The 14,535-nt window shown below is 42.9% G+C and overlaps 1 protein-coding gene across 2 annotated transcripts in view; it reads left to right on the top strand.

Moving 5' to 3' along the window:
• The window catches only part of LOC139287335 (ephrin type-B receptor 1-like), a 70,262-nt gene that overhangs the window by 20,655 nt on the left and 35,072 nt on the right, over window positions 1-14,535 (top strand). Inside the window, exons 2-5 of one of the 2 annotated variants that reach the window (XM_070908314.1) lie at window positions 5,116-5,180; window positions 5,852-6,142; window positions 6,929-7,147; window positions 7,249-7,429. In XM_070908314.1, the coding sequence (XP_070764415.1) occupies window positions 5,116-5,180; window positions 5,852-6,142; window positions 6,929-7,147; window positions 7,249-7,429 (756 nt within the window). Of the gene's footprint in view, window positions 1-5,115; window positions 5,181-5,851; window positions 6,143-6,928; window positions 7,148-7,248; window positions 7,430-14,535 lie in introns of those variants that run through there. The other variant, XM_070908315.1, reaches the window with a different exon arrangement.

Raw genomic sequence — 14,535 nt, 5'->3', positions numbered from 1 at the left:
TTGGCCACAACAAGGATTTAACAGCCTCTCCGACTGCCACCATATCGCACAGATTCACCTGCTGTTCCCTCTGCCACAAAATGGCTTTGCTTTCGTTTCAGTGGTGTAGCGCTGGTTAAGGAGGTGCACTGCTGCGGGGGAGGTGGGCACACTGCGATCACAGCCTCCAATATGTCAAAAGTAATTAGGCTGATCGGAGAGTATACCCTATTATGCTCAGAGAGGTGTGTGCTGTGTGCTGTTAATTAGACTGATGAGTAGATGCACTCTAATAAGCCCAGCATACACCTCGTCTCTTTTAAACTGAGAACTCACAAAGCTTGCTTGCTGATATGGTGTGGTTATGCTGGTTCCTACGCGCCTGGACAAGTAGTTTGTAATCGTACAAAGATGTGCAAAGAGTGCTGAAGCAATTCATTTATTTATACATTTGCTGGTTTACGCTTCTAAAGGGTGAGGATTTTATGCTTTTCTTTGTCATATATGACAGCAAATGAAATATGTTTTGGTTGTGGACAGTTGGTCGACAAAACGAGCCGTTTGAGAATGTTCATTACGAGCAGCTGTGTCTTTAATTGCGGCCTCTTGGCCTCCCCTGACACATCTCTTATTTTTTTTTTAATCATTATCTGGATTTTATTGTAGCCTTATGCATGTGCAAATTTTTTTTTTTTTGGGCCATTTTCATCTGTTAAGTTATATGTTCGAAACCTCTGTGTTTTATGTTTTACGTGATGCTGCTGTGATGGCCAGGACACTTCACTTCCCTTTCCTGGTTAAATACAATCACTTAATCGATAAAATTCGTGAGCGATCATTAGTTCTAGCCCTAATGCAGGGAGAAGACATTTTTTATTTGGTTTAATTGACTTAATATAAAATAAGAAGTTGGATATATTTAATAAAAAAAAATTTTAAAAAAGATATTTGCCTTCATAACTTTTTTACACCCACATCACTCTCCCAGCACTTGGTCATAATGCTCAAGCTGTGAGAGTGATGTAGTAACGTGAAATAATGAATCACAGAGGTCTCCCAGGAGTTTCTGGGCATGATGGTGCAATCAATTTACAATAAATGTATTACCAGCAAAGTTTGTGTATTGTATCCTGAAATTGCCTGAGATTATGCCTTTTACGGCGTGTTTTGAAGTAGAAATATGGTGGCATGGTGGAGTATGACGGTGCACAGCCATTGGTCTATTCTTTAAGCAAAGCCCTGAATCAAATCCCTTCTTGCAAGACTTCGCTGCAAGGTAGAGCTTGTAAGAGTGCATGAGCTATTCCAACATCTCCTCTGTCAACATTGTGGATTTCGCTCCGTATTACCATTTTTCTTTTTAGCCTCATTTTTTTTATTTTTTTTACCCAAACTTCAAAGGCATCTGAACAGGCAAAATATGCAAGGCAGAAATAAACTGGGTGTATATTCTGCTGTGGATCGGTTTTTGAAAATCTTTGTTGACAACATGCCACTAAACGCACTGAAGCTACAAATTAGACAGTGACAATTGTCACCGTTTGGATAAGCTTTGGTCCAAGATTTTGATAGTCACATTTTTGCGGGACAAGCATTTCATTTTCCCAAACGACCTTCACTCCCAAGGGAGAGCTGAAAAACTGGGTTCTGCCGTAATTAGGCTAGCTCGCTGACAAAAAAAAAAAAAAAAAGCACCCAAGGTAGAGGGGGAGATAAAAGACAGAGAGGTAGAGTGAAGGAGAGGATGAAGGTGGGGAGGGTGTGAGGAGAAGGAGAGGAGATAATGAGAGGCAGGGCGACAGAATGAAGGAGTGCAGGAGTAGGAGGAGGAGAGCATGTCAGGAATCAAGGGGGGTTGTTTGCCTCCGGCTGCCTCATGGTGTGATGTCGTCGAATCTTCTCACCATGTTTTATCACAAAGGGCTCCATGTAAGGGTCTGTGTTGTCGGCATGCCAACTACCCTGTTGGTGGCTCGAGTGGCTCGGCGTGTCCGCTCGCTGCATCGCGTCGCTGTTAATTTCACTTTGATCAGTTTAGTCCAGCCACAAGTAACGTAGGAGAGCTGAGAAACCATGTGAGCAAAAATTATGCAAAGTAAAAGCTCAGGTTCGGACTGCTCTGAATACCAGGTTTCACCGTTTTTTTTGTTTTTTTTCTACCTTCGGGACGATCTGATTCTTTATACAGTCATCTGATCCAGGCACAGCTCGCCAGTGGTGCTCGAGCGAAGAAGTTTGTTCCAAGCCAAAAGCCTGTCTACGGCCTTCTTGGTAAATGTATGGACGTGTTCTCGCAAAACAGTCTACTTGCGTGGTATTATAGCACTTAATGTACTCCAGCATACAAAAAACCAAAGGTGCAGGGAGATACTATACAGTCGTTTGGCAACAGCACAACAACGTTTCACTAGCAGTCATTTACCACTTCAAGTAATAAGCAGGATAAACAGAAACGTCCTGCTGTAGTCTTGGTTGCTGCAGATGGTGCTGTCCACTCTCATAGTTCGGGTCAGATTCAGGCTCCTGAACGTACGGATGGATTTGAGAAATTGCCATTTTCCATCAAGAACGAGAAATGGCGTTACACAGTAGGTTTACAGTTTGCTTTCGGAACCTCCACACCGGCAAGAGGATGAGGCGGTGCTCACAAGCACCAGGTGCTGGATACAGGGTTATTTAAGTGTTTGCACTGGGAAGTCGATGTACCTCAAAAATAATTATCCACTGATTTATGTTATTTATGTCTCTTTCACAATGTAAGTCTATGGGGGAAAGTATTTTTTAGCCAGTGTGCATCACGTGACGTGCAATAACGCTCTTTGGCCACTATGTCAAATTGCCTTCAAAGCCCAGCGCACTTCCTGGGGGCTTGCCGCCGCCCCTCGGCAGGCTTCCGAGAAGTTGGCCAATCAGAAGAAAGCGGGCATTTAGGGATGGGCTGCACAAAGGATTTTTTTTAACTGTGAAACGTGCAAAGCTACTCAATATAGGGCTGGAAATGAGCATAATAGGTCCCCTTTAAAAGAACATTAATGAGTGCCAAGGCAACATTTAATGCTGAAGAGCTGTACAGGAGTTCATGTTAGACCCACGAACCTGAAACAACAAGGGGAAATTATCGTTTTTAGCCGTCTGTGTGGTGACAAATATATTTCTTATATAACGGTCTTTAGTCACAGTGGAAGTAGCACATTTTAAGATTTTCATCAGATTGTTGTTATTACTGTGTCCTCCATAAATCTGCTTTTGATAGCATGTGGTTTTCCCTCCGCTTACTGTACCATACCAACATTAACAGGTATGGACATGTTAATCTAAGTTTCCCAGGTTTAAAAAAAGATAATTAATTCCGTTTCCGGCACAAACTTGACAGAAATATGTTGAGAATCGTTCTCAGGGCCGCTCACGTTGCAATATCTCGCCATTAACACAGTGGGATCTATAATACGAAGTGACATGTTATACCATGGATGTTGCCATCTGGGCGCTTGCTGTCAAGTAGCTTTTGTTGTTGGGTTGTCATATACTTCTTGGCTTTCGTACATCTTTGTTGCCAACTGAGGGAGCACAAGTAGCTTCGTGATGTACAGTACTGTGTCAGTGTGTCACCCAGCTGTGATCAAATCATTGTGTCAGGTTGGTATGTGAGGTTACTGTAGCAGAGAGAGCTGATAGTGTAGGCTCAGGTGGAGACATGAAGTCATTAGTGGCACCCAGATCAGCTGAATGTTACCATACCTACACACATTCACATAATAGAACTGTCTGTTTAATTGTTATTGCTGCCGTTGACTGATCTAATCTGTTATTATTATTTAATTTATGCTGACTGCCAGTGTTGGGCAGTAACTCATTAAGTAACGTGGTATAGTGTGATCACTTAATTCAGTAATGAGGAGTTGGAAGGGAAGATTTGTATCAATTTTGTCCCTGTGTGTTCAGTGGAGAGATTTACTTTAGCTTGGCACAAGGACTGTAGGTGAGGGGGTCCGGCTAGCCATCACCAATAGAGAAGAAAAATGCCTTCTGGTAACTCCAAAGTTGTCTTAGTTACATGTTGTTGTTGTCTTGTTAGCTGGCTAGCTAGTTAACTAGCCACCGGCAAGCCTAACCTTCATTCAGGAATCACAGGTTAACTACTAGTCACTAGCCAGTGGCTGCAGCGGTACTGCCACCACCTTCACCCTCACCCCGTTTCTCAATTTAAGGCATAGCTGCTAGTAATTGCTTTCTGTGGCTAACCGCTAATGCTGTGGCTAACAGCTTTCTGTTGCTGGCTAACTGCTATTGTGGCTGCATTCTGTCGCTAACTTCTGTTGTTGCTATCCGCCCTCTGTTGCTGTTTACTGTTACAGCTGCTGGTGACTGCTTTCTGCTTCCAAGCTAACTGTTGTTGCGTTTACGAACTGTTATAGCTGCTGGTGACTGCCATCTATTGCTAACTGTTAGAGCTGTTGCTGTGCTAGCTGTTAATTGCGTTGTGTTGCTGACTGTGTTTGCTGTTGCTAAGCTAGCTGTCAGTTGCTTTCTGTTCCTATCTGCTATGTTGCTAACTGCTTTCTGTTTCAAATTGCTATTGCTGCTGCTAACTGCTTTCTGTTAACTGATAATGCTGCTAACTGATATTACTGTTGCAAACTGCTATTTTCAGGCCAGCCGCCATCACTGCAATCATATTCATAAAGTATTGGATTACTATTTCTAGGATACCAGGACGTCATACTGTTTCATTATATATGTATAGTGTTGTGCTTTGGCACTGTCCAGTATGAGATGGATGCTAACTAGGCAGGAAATAATTATGTTGTTTGTGACTGGATTATCTTTGTTGTCATTGTGTCATATCATTGTTACTTTTGTTTATACTGTGTTAGCTTAACCAGAGGCCTGGTTTGTTTATGGATACTCATCTCTTATCATAGAGTGGGAGGAAAGAGGAGAGGGAGAAGCATTATAGAAAAGGTGTAAAGTGGGATTTTATGAATATGAATGACACGCATCACTATGCAGCACTAAAGTTGGAATCTGAGCTGACTATTAATTAAACTCATACCTGTCCTGTTTCCCGCAGCTCCCTCTTTTCATCCCTCTCTCGCTCTCTCTCACTCTCTGTCTGTCTCTCTTTTTGTCTGACAGAGACAGTGATGGATACAAGGACAGCGACAGCTGAGCTTGGCTGGATATCGTTCCCTGCCAATGGAGTAAGAACATTGTGCAAAGGTGTACTGTACGTGTGTGTAGGTGTATGCGTGTGTGTGTGTGTGTGTGTGTGTGTGTGTGTACCCTTGGGAAAGCAGTTTGAGTACACTTTACAGTGCTCCATTAACGAGTCTGTCAAAATCCTAATTACAGTTGCAAGGTGACACCAATTAACCGCTATTGATGCAGAATAGAATGGATTCCAATAGATCAGAGATGTGTAGCTAGCACACGGACATGAGTCCGCAATGGACAAATTGATAGAAGAGAATAAAATGAAATAGAATAGAATACAATAGAATGAGTCTTCCACCCACTTTCTTGAACCCCTTGGACTTTTTAAATGCTGGCTTGGCTGCAAGCCGGTTACAATGGTCTGCTGCCTGTGTGTGTGTGTGTGTGTGTGTGTGTGTTTGAGGTGAGTGGCTCTAATTGTGATGAATGGTTGTCCCTGTTCAGAAAAGAACAAGGTAGAGGAGAGAGAAAAAAAGCGAATGAGGGAGGGGAGTGGGGAGGTAGGAAAAGAGAGAGAGACAAAATGGGAGGGAGGGAAAGAGAAAGTTTAATTTGTGTCAGGTCTTGGTAAACCCATTAATCATTTTAGCCTCTCCTTTCCCCTCTTCCTCCCCTTTCATCCATACCCCCTACCCCTTCCTCACACACACATTCCCAGTGGGAGGAGGTGAGCGGCTATGATGAAAACCTCAACACCATCAGGACGTACCAGGTGTGCAACGTGTTTGAGCCCAGCCAGAACAACTGGCTCCTCACCACTTACATCGACCGGCGGGCTGCACAGCGCATCTACGTGGAGATCCGCTTCACTGTACGCGATTGCGCCTCCATCCCCAGCGTCCTGGGCTCCTGCAAAGAGACGTTCAACCTGTACTACCTGGAGACCGACAGGACCGTGTCAGAGGGCATCAAAGGGGTGGAGTACTGGGCCAATGCCCCTTTTCTTAAGGTAATGGGTCCACACCAGAGTGTGAACAAAGTGTGAAGAGCTGCTCGTAGTGGGAGTATTGTCACGCTGTAAATTAGCATTTCAAAGTAAAAATTAGATGATAATCTCAGTGTTACTCAGCACGAAGACACAAAGAATACTGTTGGGCTGTGTTACGGCCATTGGTTCAGCTTCGTTCTGTTCATTTGGCATGTCAAATAGGAAAGTTAAGTGCTGCAGTGCACATGAGCCTCGTCAGTTGCCACTCAGGGAAAAAAATCCAGGCCAGAGGCTGGAAATCAGACATCTGATCATATTTAGTATGTTGGATTGGATTGATCAAGAATCCAGAACACCCCAAATGCTGACTTTGCAAAGTTCTCTCTACAAAGTTCAAGCTCTAACTTCCTCCAGCTATTAGGATTTAACGCTTACTGATTTTCCCAGTGCTCTTTGGGATTCATAGTTGTCATGTCATGTTCACAGCCCTGCACATTTGCGGTTTTTCAATTAACCACATTTGTTCCATTGTCGATGAGCCAGAGTGTTCAAGCAGCCACCTCTGGTGCCATCATTGAATTCCATTGGGGAAATAGCAAATTATGACTAAATTCTAGCATAATAAAATTATATGGTCTGTGGTCACAAGTGCATTTATCCAGTATTTTACAGCAGATTCAAACACTACTCAATGAAATGTTCCATTCTAGAAAGAACAGGGACAGAAGAACCTAAAACAAGTTAATTCATACATTTTTCTGTCTTTTGCCTTTCCCATCCTTCTCTCTGTCTGTAACTGACTGTAAGGTGGACACCATCGCAGCAGATGAGAGTTTCTCCCAGGTTGATTTTGGGGGAAGGCTAATGAAGGTGAACACAGAAGTTCGGAGTTTCGGGCCGCTGTCCAAAGGCAGAGGGTTCCACTTGGCCTTCCAGGATCTGGGCGCTTGCATGTCCCTTCTGGCTGTCAGGGTATTCTACAAGAAATGCCCCAGCATTGTGCAGAACTTTGCTTTTTTCCCAGAGGTATGGGCCAGAAATAACTGAAAACTGTGGTGCTCTTTTCATCTGTCTTTGGTGCAGCTGTTGTCCATCATGTATATTTTTATGATTCTGATTCTGTGCAGACACTGACTGGGGCAGAGTCCACCTCATTAGTCATCGCTAGAGGAAGTTGTATCCCCAACGCCGAGGAAGTAGACGTGCCCATAAAGCTCTACTGTAATGGTGATGGAGAGTGGATGGTACCCATCGGCAGCTGCAGCTGCAAGGCGGGTTATGAGCCAGACAATGGCAACGTGTGTCGAGGTAAATCTGTGCATTAATGAGGCTGTGCTAGTTCCAACTGTGCTCGTGAAAGAAAAATGAAAACAGCTGCAAATACTGCACTGCATCACAGCACATCGGAGAGGATGCCATGCAGACTGAAATTCGTTTTCAACCTGGTCTGATGACCTTGCTACAGCAAACACTGTTGCATGCTGTGCATACATTTCACATTGTTTTGCAGCAAGAGCTTACAAGCCAGAATGACAGAAAATCAATATGTAGCAAAGATGCTTCTAATAATCAACCATAGTAACCATGCTATTGCAGCAGGCAATATATTGAAATATTTTGAACAAAATGTGTGCATATCAATACTTCTCTATGAGAAATGTGCCATATTTAAGTCCTGGCTTAGTCTACAAAACAACGCCATCGTTGGACCACTGTATGCTGAGTCAATTCTGTAGAAAATGCAAATGTTTTATTGTGTGCAGGAGAGCAAAGCGCTGTATACCATTTCCTAGCTGAATAATCACATGCTTGTATACATTTCCCAATGTATTTTTGCCCAAGGGTGCAGCCCACGATGGTTCATATGTTAATATTAGTGGAGCCAGACTCGGGTGAACATGGCACAGAAATAGCTCCCCTTCCCTCAATGTTCCATATTTCTGTACCTCTTTTACTTCCTTTTTATATCTGGCCTCCTTCCCCATTTCCTCTCCGAAGTAGTACCCATCATTTCTTATTCTCCCTGGAGAGTCTCATCCATTTTGTGTGTGCATATGTGTGTGTGTGTGTGTGTGTGTGTGTGTGTGATGTATGTACATACGGTGAAATGATAAGTGAGGCCACTTCATCCCATGTTAATTAGTTAGCGTGTTCCAGCCAGATTAGTCGACTGCAAATTAGTCCTGACCTGTCAGAGAGTGTCGGAGAGATAGAGGGGTATCTGAAAGGGAGGAAGGAAGGAAGAGAGAAAGACAGTCGAGCCGAGACTGCAGAGAGATGGACTGGCAAGAATTAAAAAAATGCACAATAAGAAAAAGGACAAAGCAAGGACAGAAAGGTAGAATGCTGAGAGATAAAAGAGACAGAGAGCAAAGAAGGGACTGATGAATAGTATGCTATCCGTCTCCAGTGAAATACATTAAATGCACTGACTGAAATGTTAGCTTAGCCTTTGGTGTCAGTGTCTCTTTTGCACAGAAAAACCTTTTCTTCATATAATATTTGAGTGTGTAGAAGGTAAGCCAGACGCTATTCGTGGAAGCCTTCCCAGTCTCTAAAAAACTAATGAGCTTTTGTAATTGTTGCCCTTGAAAAACAAAACAAAAAAGTGCACGATGCACGATTTGGCGAAACATTTTATCGCAACAACATCCATCGTATTTTCCATGGATATCAATATAAAATATAAATGAAGTCACGATTTCTGCTGAGTTTGACCTTTCTTTAAGCTTGAAACTCCCTGAAAAATGACCAACAATCATATGAGCTGCAAACAGAATATCTGTTCAAATAAATGTGTGTACAAAATGAAACTAAAATCATCAGTTCTCCAGTCAGCGTAAATCCTCATAAATCCCACCTGGGGAAATGTTTGCAGCCAGGGAGCTTATGTCTTTGGCCCGTTATGATCACCAGTAAAATGTCTTTTGCCATTGAAAAAAACAAAAAGACAACAGCATGTGTGATGTATGAACAAGGGGGGGAAACGCACACTAACTACCCAACTGACAGTTTGTTGCGGAGGTGTTTCTCTGAGATCTTTGCTACTCTGTTCCCGGGGATGGGTCTAATTACTGTCGAGAGTGCGCTTGCACTTTGTGTGCGTTAGTAGAAGGTGACGCTTCAGATGATTAACTTCGTTCTTGGTATTTCCTGTCTTTGATTTGCACAGGTTTTCCTCTTTCTTATACATCGCCCATCTGTTACGTGTCAGACTTAAGCCCTTTTTGAGACTGTCTCACCCACTGCGTGGCCAAACGGGGCTTTCAGCAGCCAAACTATCTCCACACCACCGACTTGTTCTTACTTCGTTTATCCACAACGGCTCTTTACACGCGTGGTCGTTGTCACCGTTGAGCTGTTGCTCTCTGTGCCGGCATGAAATTGTTTCCTCACAGGGAACGCTTTTCTGTCTAACTACTATTATGTAAGATAATAGCATGTTGGAGGTTTTTTTTTTTTTTTTTTTTATCTAGCTCAACCAACCTTTCTGTGCCTACTTTGGGAAGTGGGATTGGTTTAAAAACAGCTTTGTGTCTGTGTTGGGTTATTAGTATATTGTCAGGCAATGTAACTTGTGGACGTTATATTATAAGTTTCTAATAAGTTTTCTATCGCAATCAGTGTGTATCGCTTACATTTCCCAGCCCCACATGAAAGACTGAGCGGTTGCAAACCAAAGACAGACTTGACTTGCCGACGTGACTAGACAGTTTCTGTGATGGCATTGTCTGCGCACACCTGCCGCGCGCGTTTTATTCAATGCTTTTGTGCTTAAACAGTGATTTAAGATGTCGCGGGACAGAGCATGTCCCGTCTGTCTCCGCCGAGCTGGCATCTTTTTGGTGTGCTCCTCTGCCAATCAGCTGATAACAACTTGGCAGGAAACTGGACTCACTATTAGAACAGATGGTTGTCTTTGTGTGTGTGTGTCAGGCCACAGAGATGGTGTTTATTTTGCACCAAACCAGCATATTGTGCAAACCATCCGGTAAAACTGGATCAGCATCAAAGTACTGTGTGTGTGTGTGTGTGTGTGTGTGTGTGTGTGCAAATTAAACAAATATTCAAATAGACCCTTCCTTCAAATGCACCACACTGCAAATGTAAGCACTACTGCTGAATACACACAAACTACCCCTGCTGTGGACCCCCCCAGTTTTTAAAATCTGCAGGCTTTTACCACACACACACACACACACACACACAGAGACTCATGCAAGTTTTTAATAATTGATCAGTGAGCCTGTATGCCAACTCTAGACAATTCACATGATCGCTGTGTGACTCCACACAGCTGGCTAAAGGCGCAGAGGGAAACAGAGGAATAATCTTTTTCTCTGTCGTTTGGCCCATTTTGAACTCTTTCTGTCTCACTCTCTCTCTCTCTCTGTAACTCTCTGTGCTTACCTCCCTATCCGTCTGTCTTTCTCTTTCTATCTTAACAACTTCCTCTTTCGTCTCACCGCCCGTTCTCGAATGTATTCCACTTGCATGATGGGGTGTTCTGCCGTGTGAGCCACGGCAGGTCTGCGTGTTCATTTTTGTCCATCCCATCCACACCAAAGTAGGCACACAGCACTGTGGGAATTACAGTAAATACATCAGAGTTGAATCTAAACAATGGTACACTGTTTAAACTCCAGCGACACCAATAAAAGCATGTGTTGATCCACGTGTGCACATGTAAGGTCGATAAAAGTGACACTTAATGAATTACTTTTTATCATATGGGAGGAATGATCAGATTTGAATAACCCTGACTGACTGTACAAGTGCATACGTAGTGTTAGTAGTAAGACAGTTGGACACAGAGAGAGAGAGATAACTATACAGAGAGGTATCTAGAGATAACTAATAGAGAGAGGGAGCAAGACTTGTTGCCATGGTGACACGCCCCATGTGTATGAGCCAGGTTGTTGAATAAATGACCTTGACAAGCCAGATGTCTATCTGCCTATTCACCCCCCCCCCCCCCCCCCCACACACACACACACACAAAGCGGCACAAGCTATTGACACTCCTGAAGAGAAGACTTCAAAGAAAGGTAGATGTCAGAATATAAAGGAGCAAACAGGAAGGGAGAGTGACAGAGACAGACACAGGAAGAGGAGAGAGAGAGAATATCTGACAAATGGGGGTGGCAGTGGCAAAACTGTAGCTGAAGACAATGTGAATATGTGAGAAAACATAACGGCTATTATTGGTCTGGAGTTGTACGTACACTTTGCGACAGGTTTAAAGGGCACAAGACTTCGAGGAGGGCAGCATTGGTTGGATTTATTGATTCCTTGGTCGGCCATTCTGTTTCGACCTCTTTGATCCAGGTGGATGTACAGACCTCTAACACTGTCTCACAGCCTTTTCACAGTATTTGGGGGCATTTTTATGCCTTATTAGAGATGACTGTAGCTTTCTGAAACCCAGCCTTTACCAGGTGGTTAGCCAGACGTGTGGATTGAACTTCTTTCAGTCTTTGCGCAACTTTTTATGTCCCGTCATGTGTACAATCAAGTGTGACTGTCTCCCAGGGAAGATTTCCCAAAAGTGTTCGTTATCCACATTTGTACATTTCATCGTGCCTCGCCCCTCCCTACGAAGGGTGGCTTTTCACTCTGCCATTGAGTTTTGCCTTCCAACATGGTCAGGCGACATAAGCTTTGCTCATTATGCTCACCGGCTGACTGACTGTGAGTTGTCACTGGGCCGGTACGTTAGTTCAGAAGAAAAGTGAGCTTGATCGTTTCATGTATGAGTTTGCTCTGAACCTAACAATTAGCTGAATTACTGATTAACCTGCTGGCTATTTCCTTGATCAATCAAACAGTCATTCCGTCTATAAAGTGTAAAATAGGAAAAAACGCCAATCACAATTTAGCCCGAGGTGATTGTGTTCCACTAGCAAATCATCATATTTGAGAAGCTGCGGAGTCAATGAATGTTTGGTATGTTTGTGTGGAACGTGACTCAATTCCACGGACACCATCTTACATCACGTGTCATGTGTCAGTGGCGCACAAGCTTGCTCAAGTCCTGCAGTGTGATGTGAAGCGTCTTTCAAATCTGAGGCTCTGAGTAGTTTCTTCAGGCTCTGCGGTTCGTGTACTAGTGTAATATGCAGTAAAACACGGGGGCAAAGCACAGCATCCCCCATTGTAAATCACGTCAGGACAAAAGCATCAGCAAAACCAAGCAAAAACAATATAACATTTCAGGAGAGTGAACACAATGGAACAGGACTGCAGAAATAGTGATATTGAGAGGGAAGCATAAAAACAACAACAGTTTCGTCGTGTGTCACTTCCCCTTATTCTCTCCTCTTCATGTCTCTCGCTATTCTCTCGTGTCTTTGAGTACTTCTTTGCTTGTGTCCGTCTTTGTTTCTTCTTTTTCCCTCTTGAACAAACCCTTTGACGTTTGATTAAGTGACACTCTGAAGCTATTAACTCGCTGGCAATTTGTCTAATTTACCTCTTTCGCTCAATTCATGTTATCATTTGGACCCCCACCACCACCACCTCTGTCTTCCACCATAAATCTGCCTAATATTTGCATTTCGGTCTTGCAGCATCTAAACCATATCTCAGAGATAAAGTGAACATGCATCACAGCGGAAGAAGGAAAACAAAGTGCTAAAGATAAATCAAAACTGGAAAAAAAGTAACATTAAATTTTTCTCAGCCTTTTGGCAGAGCTTTCGTTTCAGTCTAATTTCTCATTTCACACCTCTCTGTTTGCCTGTGCGCCTTTATTATTTTACTTATACTCATAATTCAGAATGTGTTTGCCCTCACCAAAAAGGCACTTATGAAATCCCATGTGTGAATTAAAAACGGGTGTCCTTCTGGGACACAAAGTGTTCTGATTTATATAGATATCTATCACATACAAATAGATATGTTTTGCTTCAGATGTTTGACCACGTCATGATGTTACAGTGAACTTTTTCTACGTCAGCTTCAAACTAGATGGAGGACCTTGTGTCTCTGCACAAATTGGAGCTTTTAAGGGTTCAGTTGCTGCTTGCAGCTTGGAAATGTTTAATGGCTAACCTGAGCTACTGTCAAAATGCCAGCAAGACACGCAATATTCATGCAACCGACAAATGACGGACTCTGCCCTCTACTCCAGCCTGAAACATGAAGTCTTCCTGCACCTGATTCGATCAACAGTTGCTGAGTTGTCCTTGAGATTTTAGAGGAGCTAGAAAATGATTGCAGCTGCTCTGAGGGCTTTTTTCAGATTTCACCTGGTGCTGTGTTTTCTATTGTGCTGTTTATTGCGAACTGTTGCTAACCATATATTCTGATCTCAAGAGACCCTCCTACTAAAATAAAGGTTAAATAAGTTAAAAAAAAAAAACGTATTCCCAGCAAACACACAGAGTTAGTCAGGCCCATTTATGTTGAAAAAAAAACATGTCTTTGAGGTAACAGGGACATGACTGTCATCGATCAGCTGCACTGTTACTTACAAACTGTGCTTATTTTGTTCAAAGAGATGGTAAAATATATACTGATTTTGCACTGAACCAAAGCAGTAGCAGCCATGATTCTGATGTATGACATTATGTTCAGGCAAAGGTCTTTATTGCTATTAAAAATGCATGTAAAAAAAAAAAAAAAAATTAAAAATGCAACACTACTCTTGCGAGACCTGCTGAGAAAAGGGGATGAAGCATTCATCTGTGGCCTCCTAGAAACGTTGTGTTTTTGGAGTAATGGTGACAAGTGAGAACCTTCAATTACTTTTTTTACTGCTGCACTTTTTGCACCGTTATTTTGTGCAGCTGCGTGGACATTTCCTGACGTTTCTCTGTAGATGAACTGGGAAGCTATGCTCAACTCAAAGTTACAACTGACTAGTTTGATGTGTTCAAAAGCTCGGACCTTTTGTGAGGTTCGTTTGTAACAGATTGGTATTAAATACACATCATCCAGTGGAGGTAACTGCAAAGGCTTCGGCATGTGTAATTACTATGAAAAATAGTGCTGTACTTCCTCAAATTTAAGGCTGCAGAGGGACACGTAATAAACCTGCTGTGTTGTTGGCATTTAATTAACTGAAAGGGAGGGCCCTTGTGCAGCCTGCTAAACACTGTGGATGAGACGGGCGTCACCTTAGTTTCACAACAGAGGCGAGTCAAGTTCTGTGAGAAGAACTACAGAAGTCTCCAATACACACTCAGACCTCCATTACCAGGCTTGTCTCATCCCAAGCGGACTGCAGTGCTAATGAAGCTCCATGCAGGTATATACACGCTGAATAACAAGCATGTGCCGAACGCGTCCCTGGGCATATAAACGTTGGATGAAGGGAAACATCATCTGTAAGAATTCATATGTGTGTTTCATGTCAGAAAGGATAATACAGTTAATATTTATGGACAGAAAGAACTCTGACCCAGATACAG

This window comes from Enoplosus armatus, chromosome 7 (assembly GCF_043641665.1).
Source record: "Enoplosus armatus isolate fEnoArm2 chromosome 7, fEnoArm2.hap1, whole genome shotgun sequence".
NCBI lineage: Eukaryota > Metazoa > Chordata > Actinopteri > Centrarchiformes > Enoplosidae > Enoplosus > Enoplosus armatus.
This window is presented reverse-complemented; position numbering and strand designations above follow the sequence as displayed.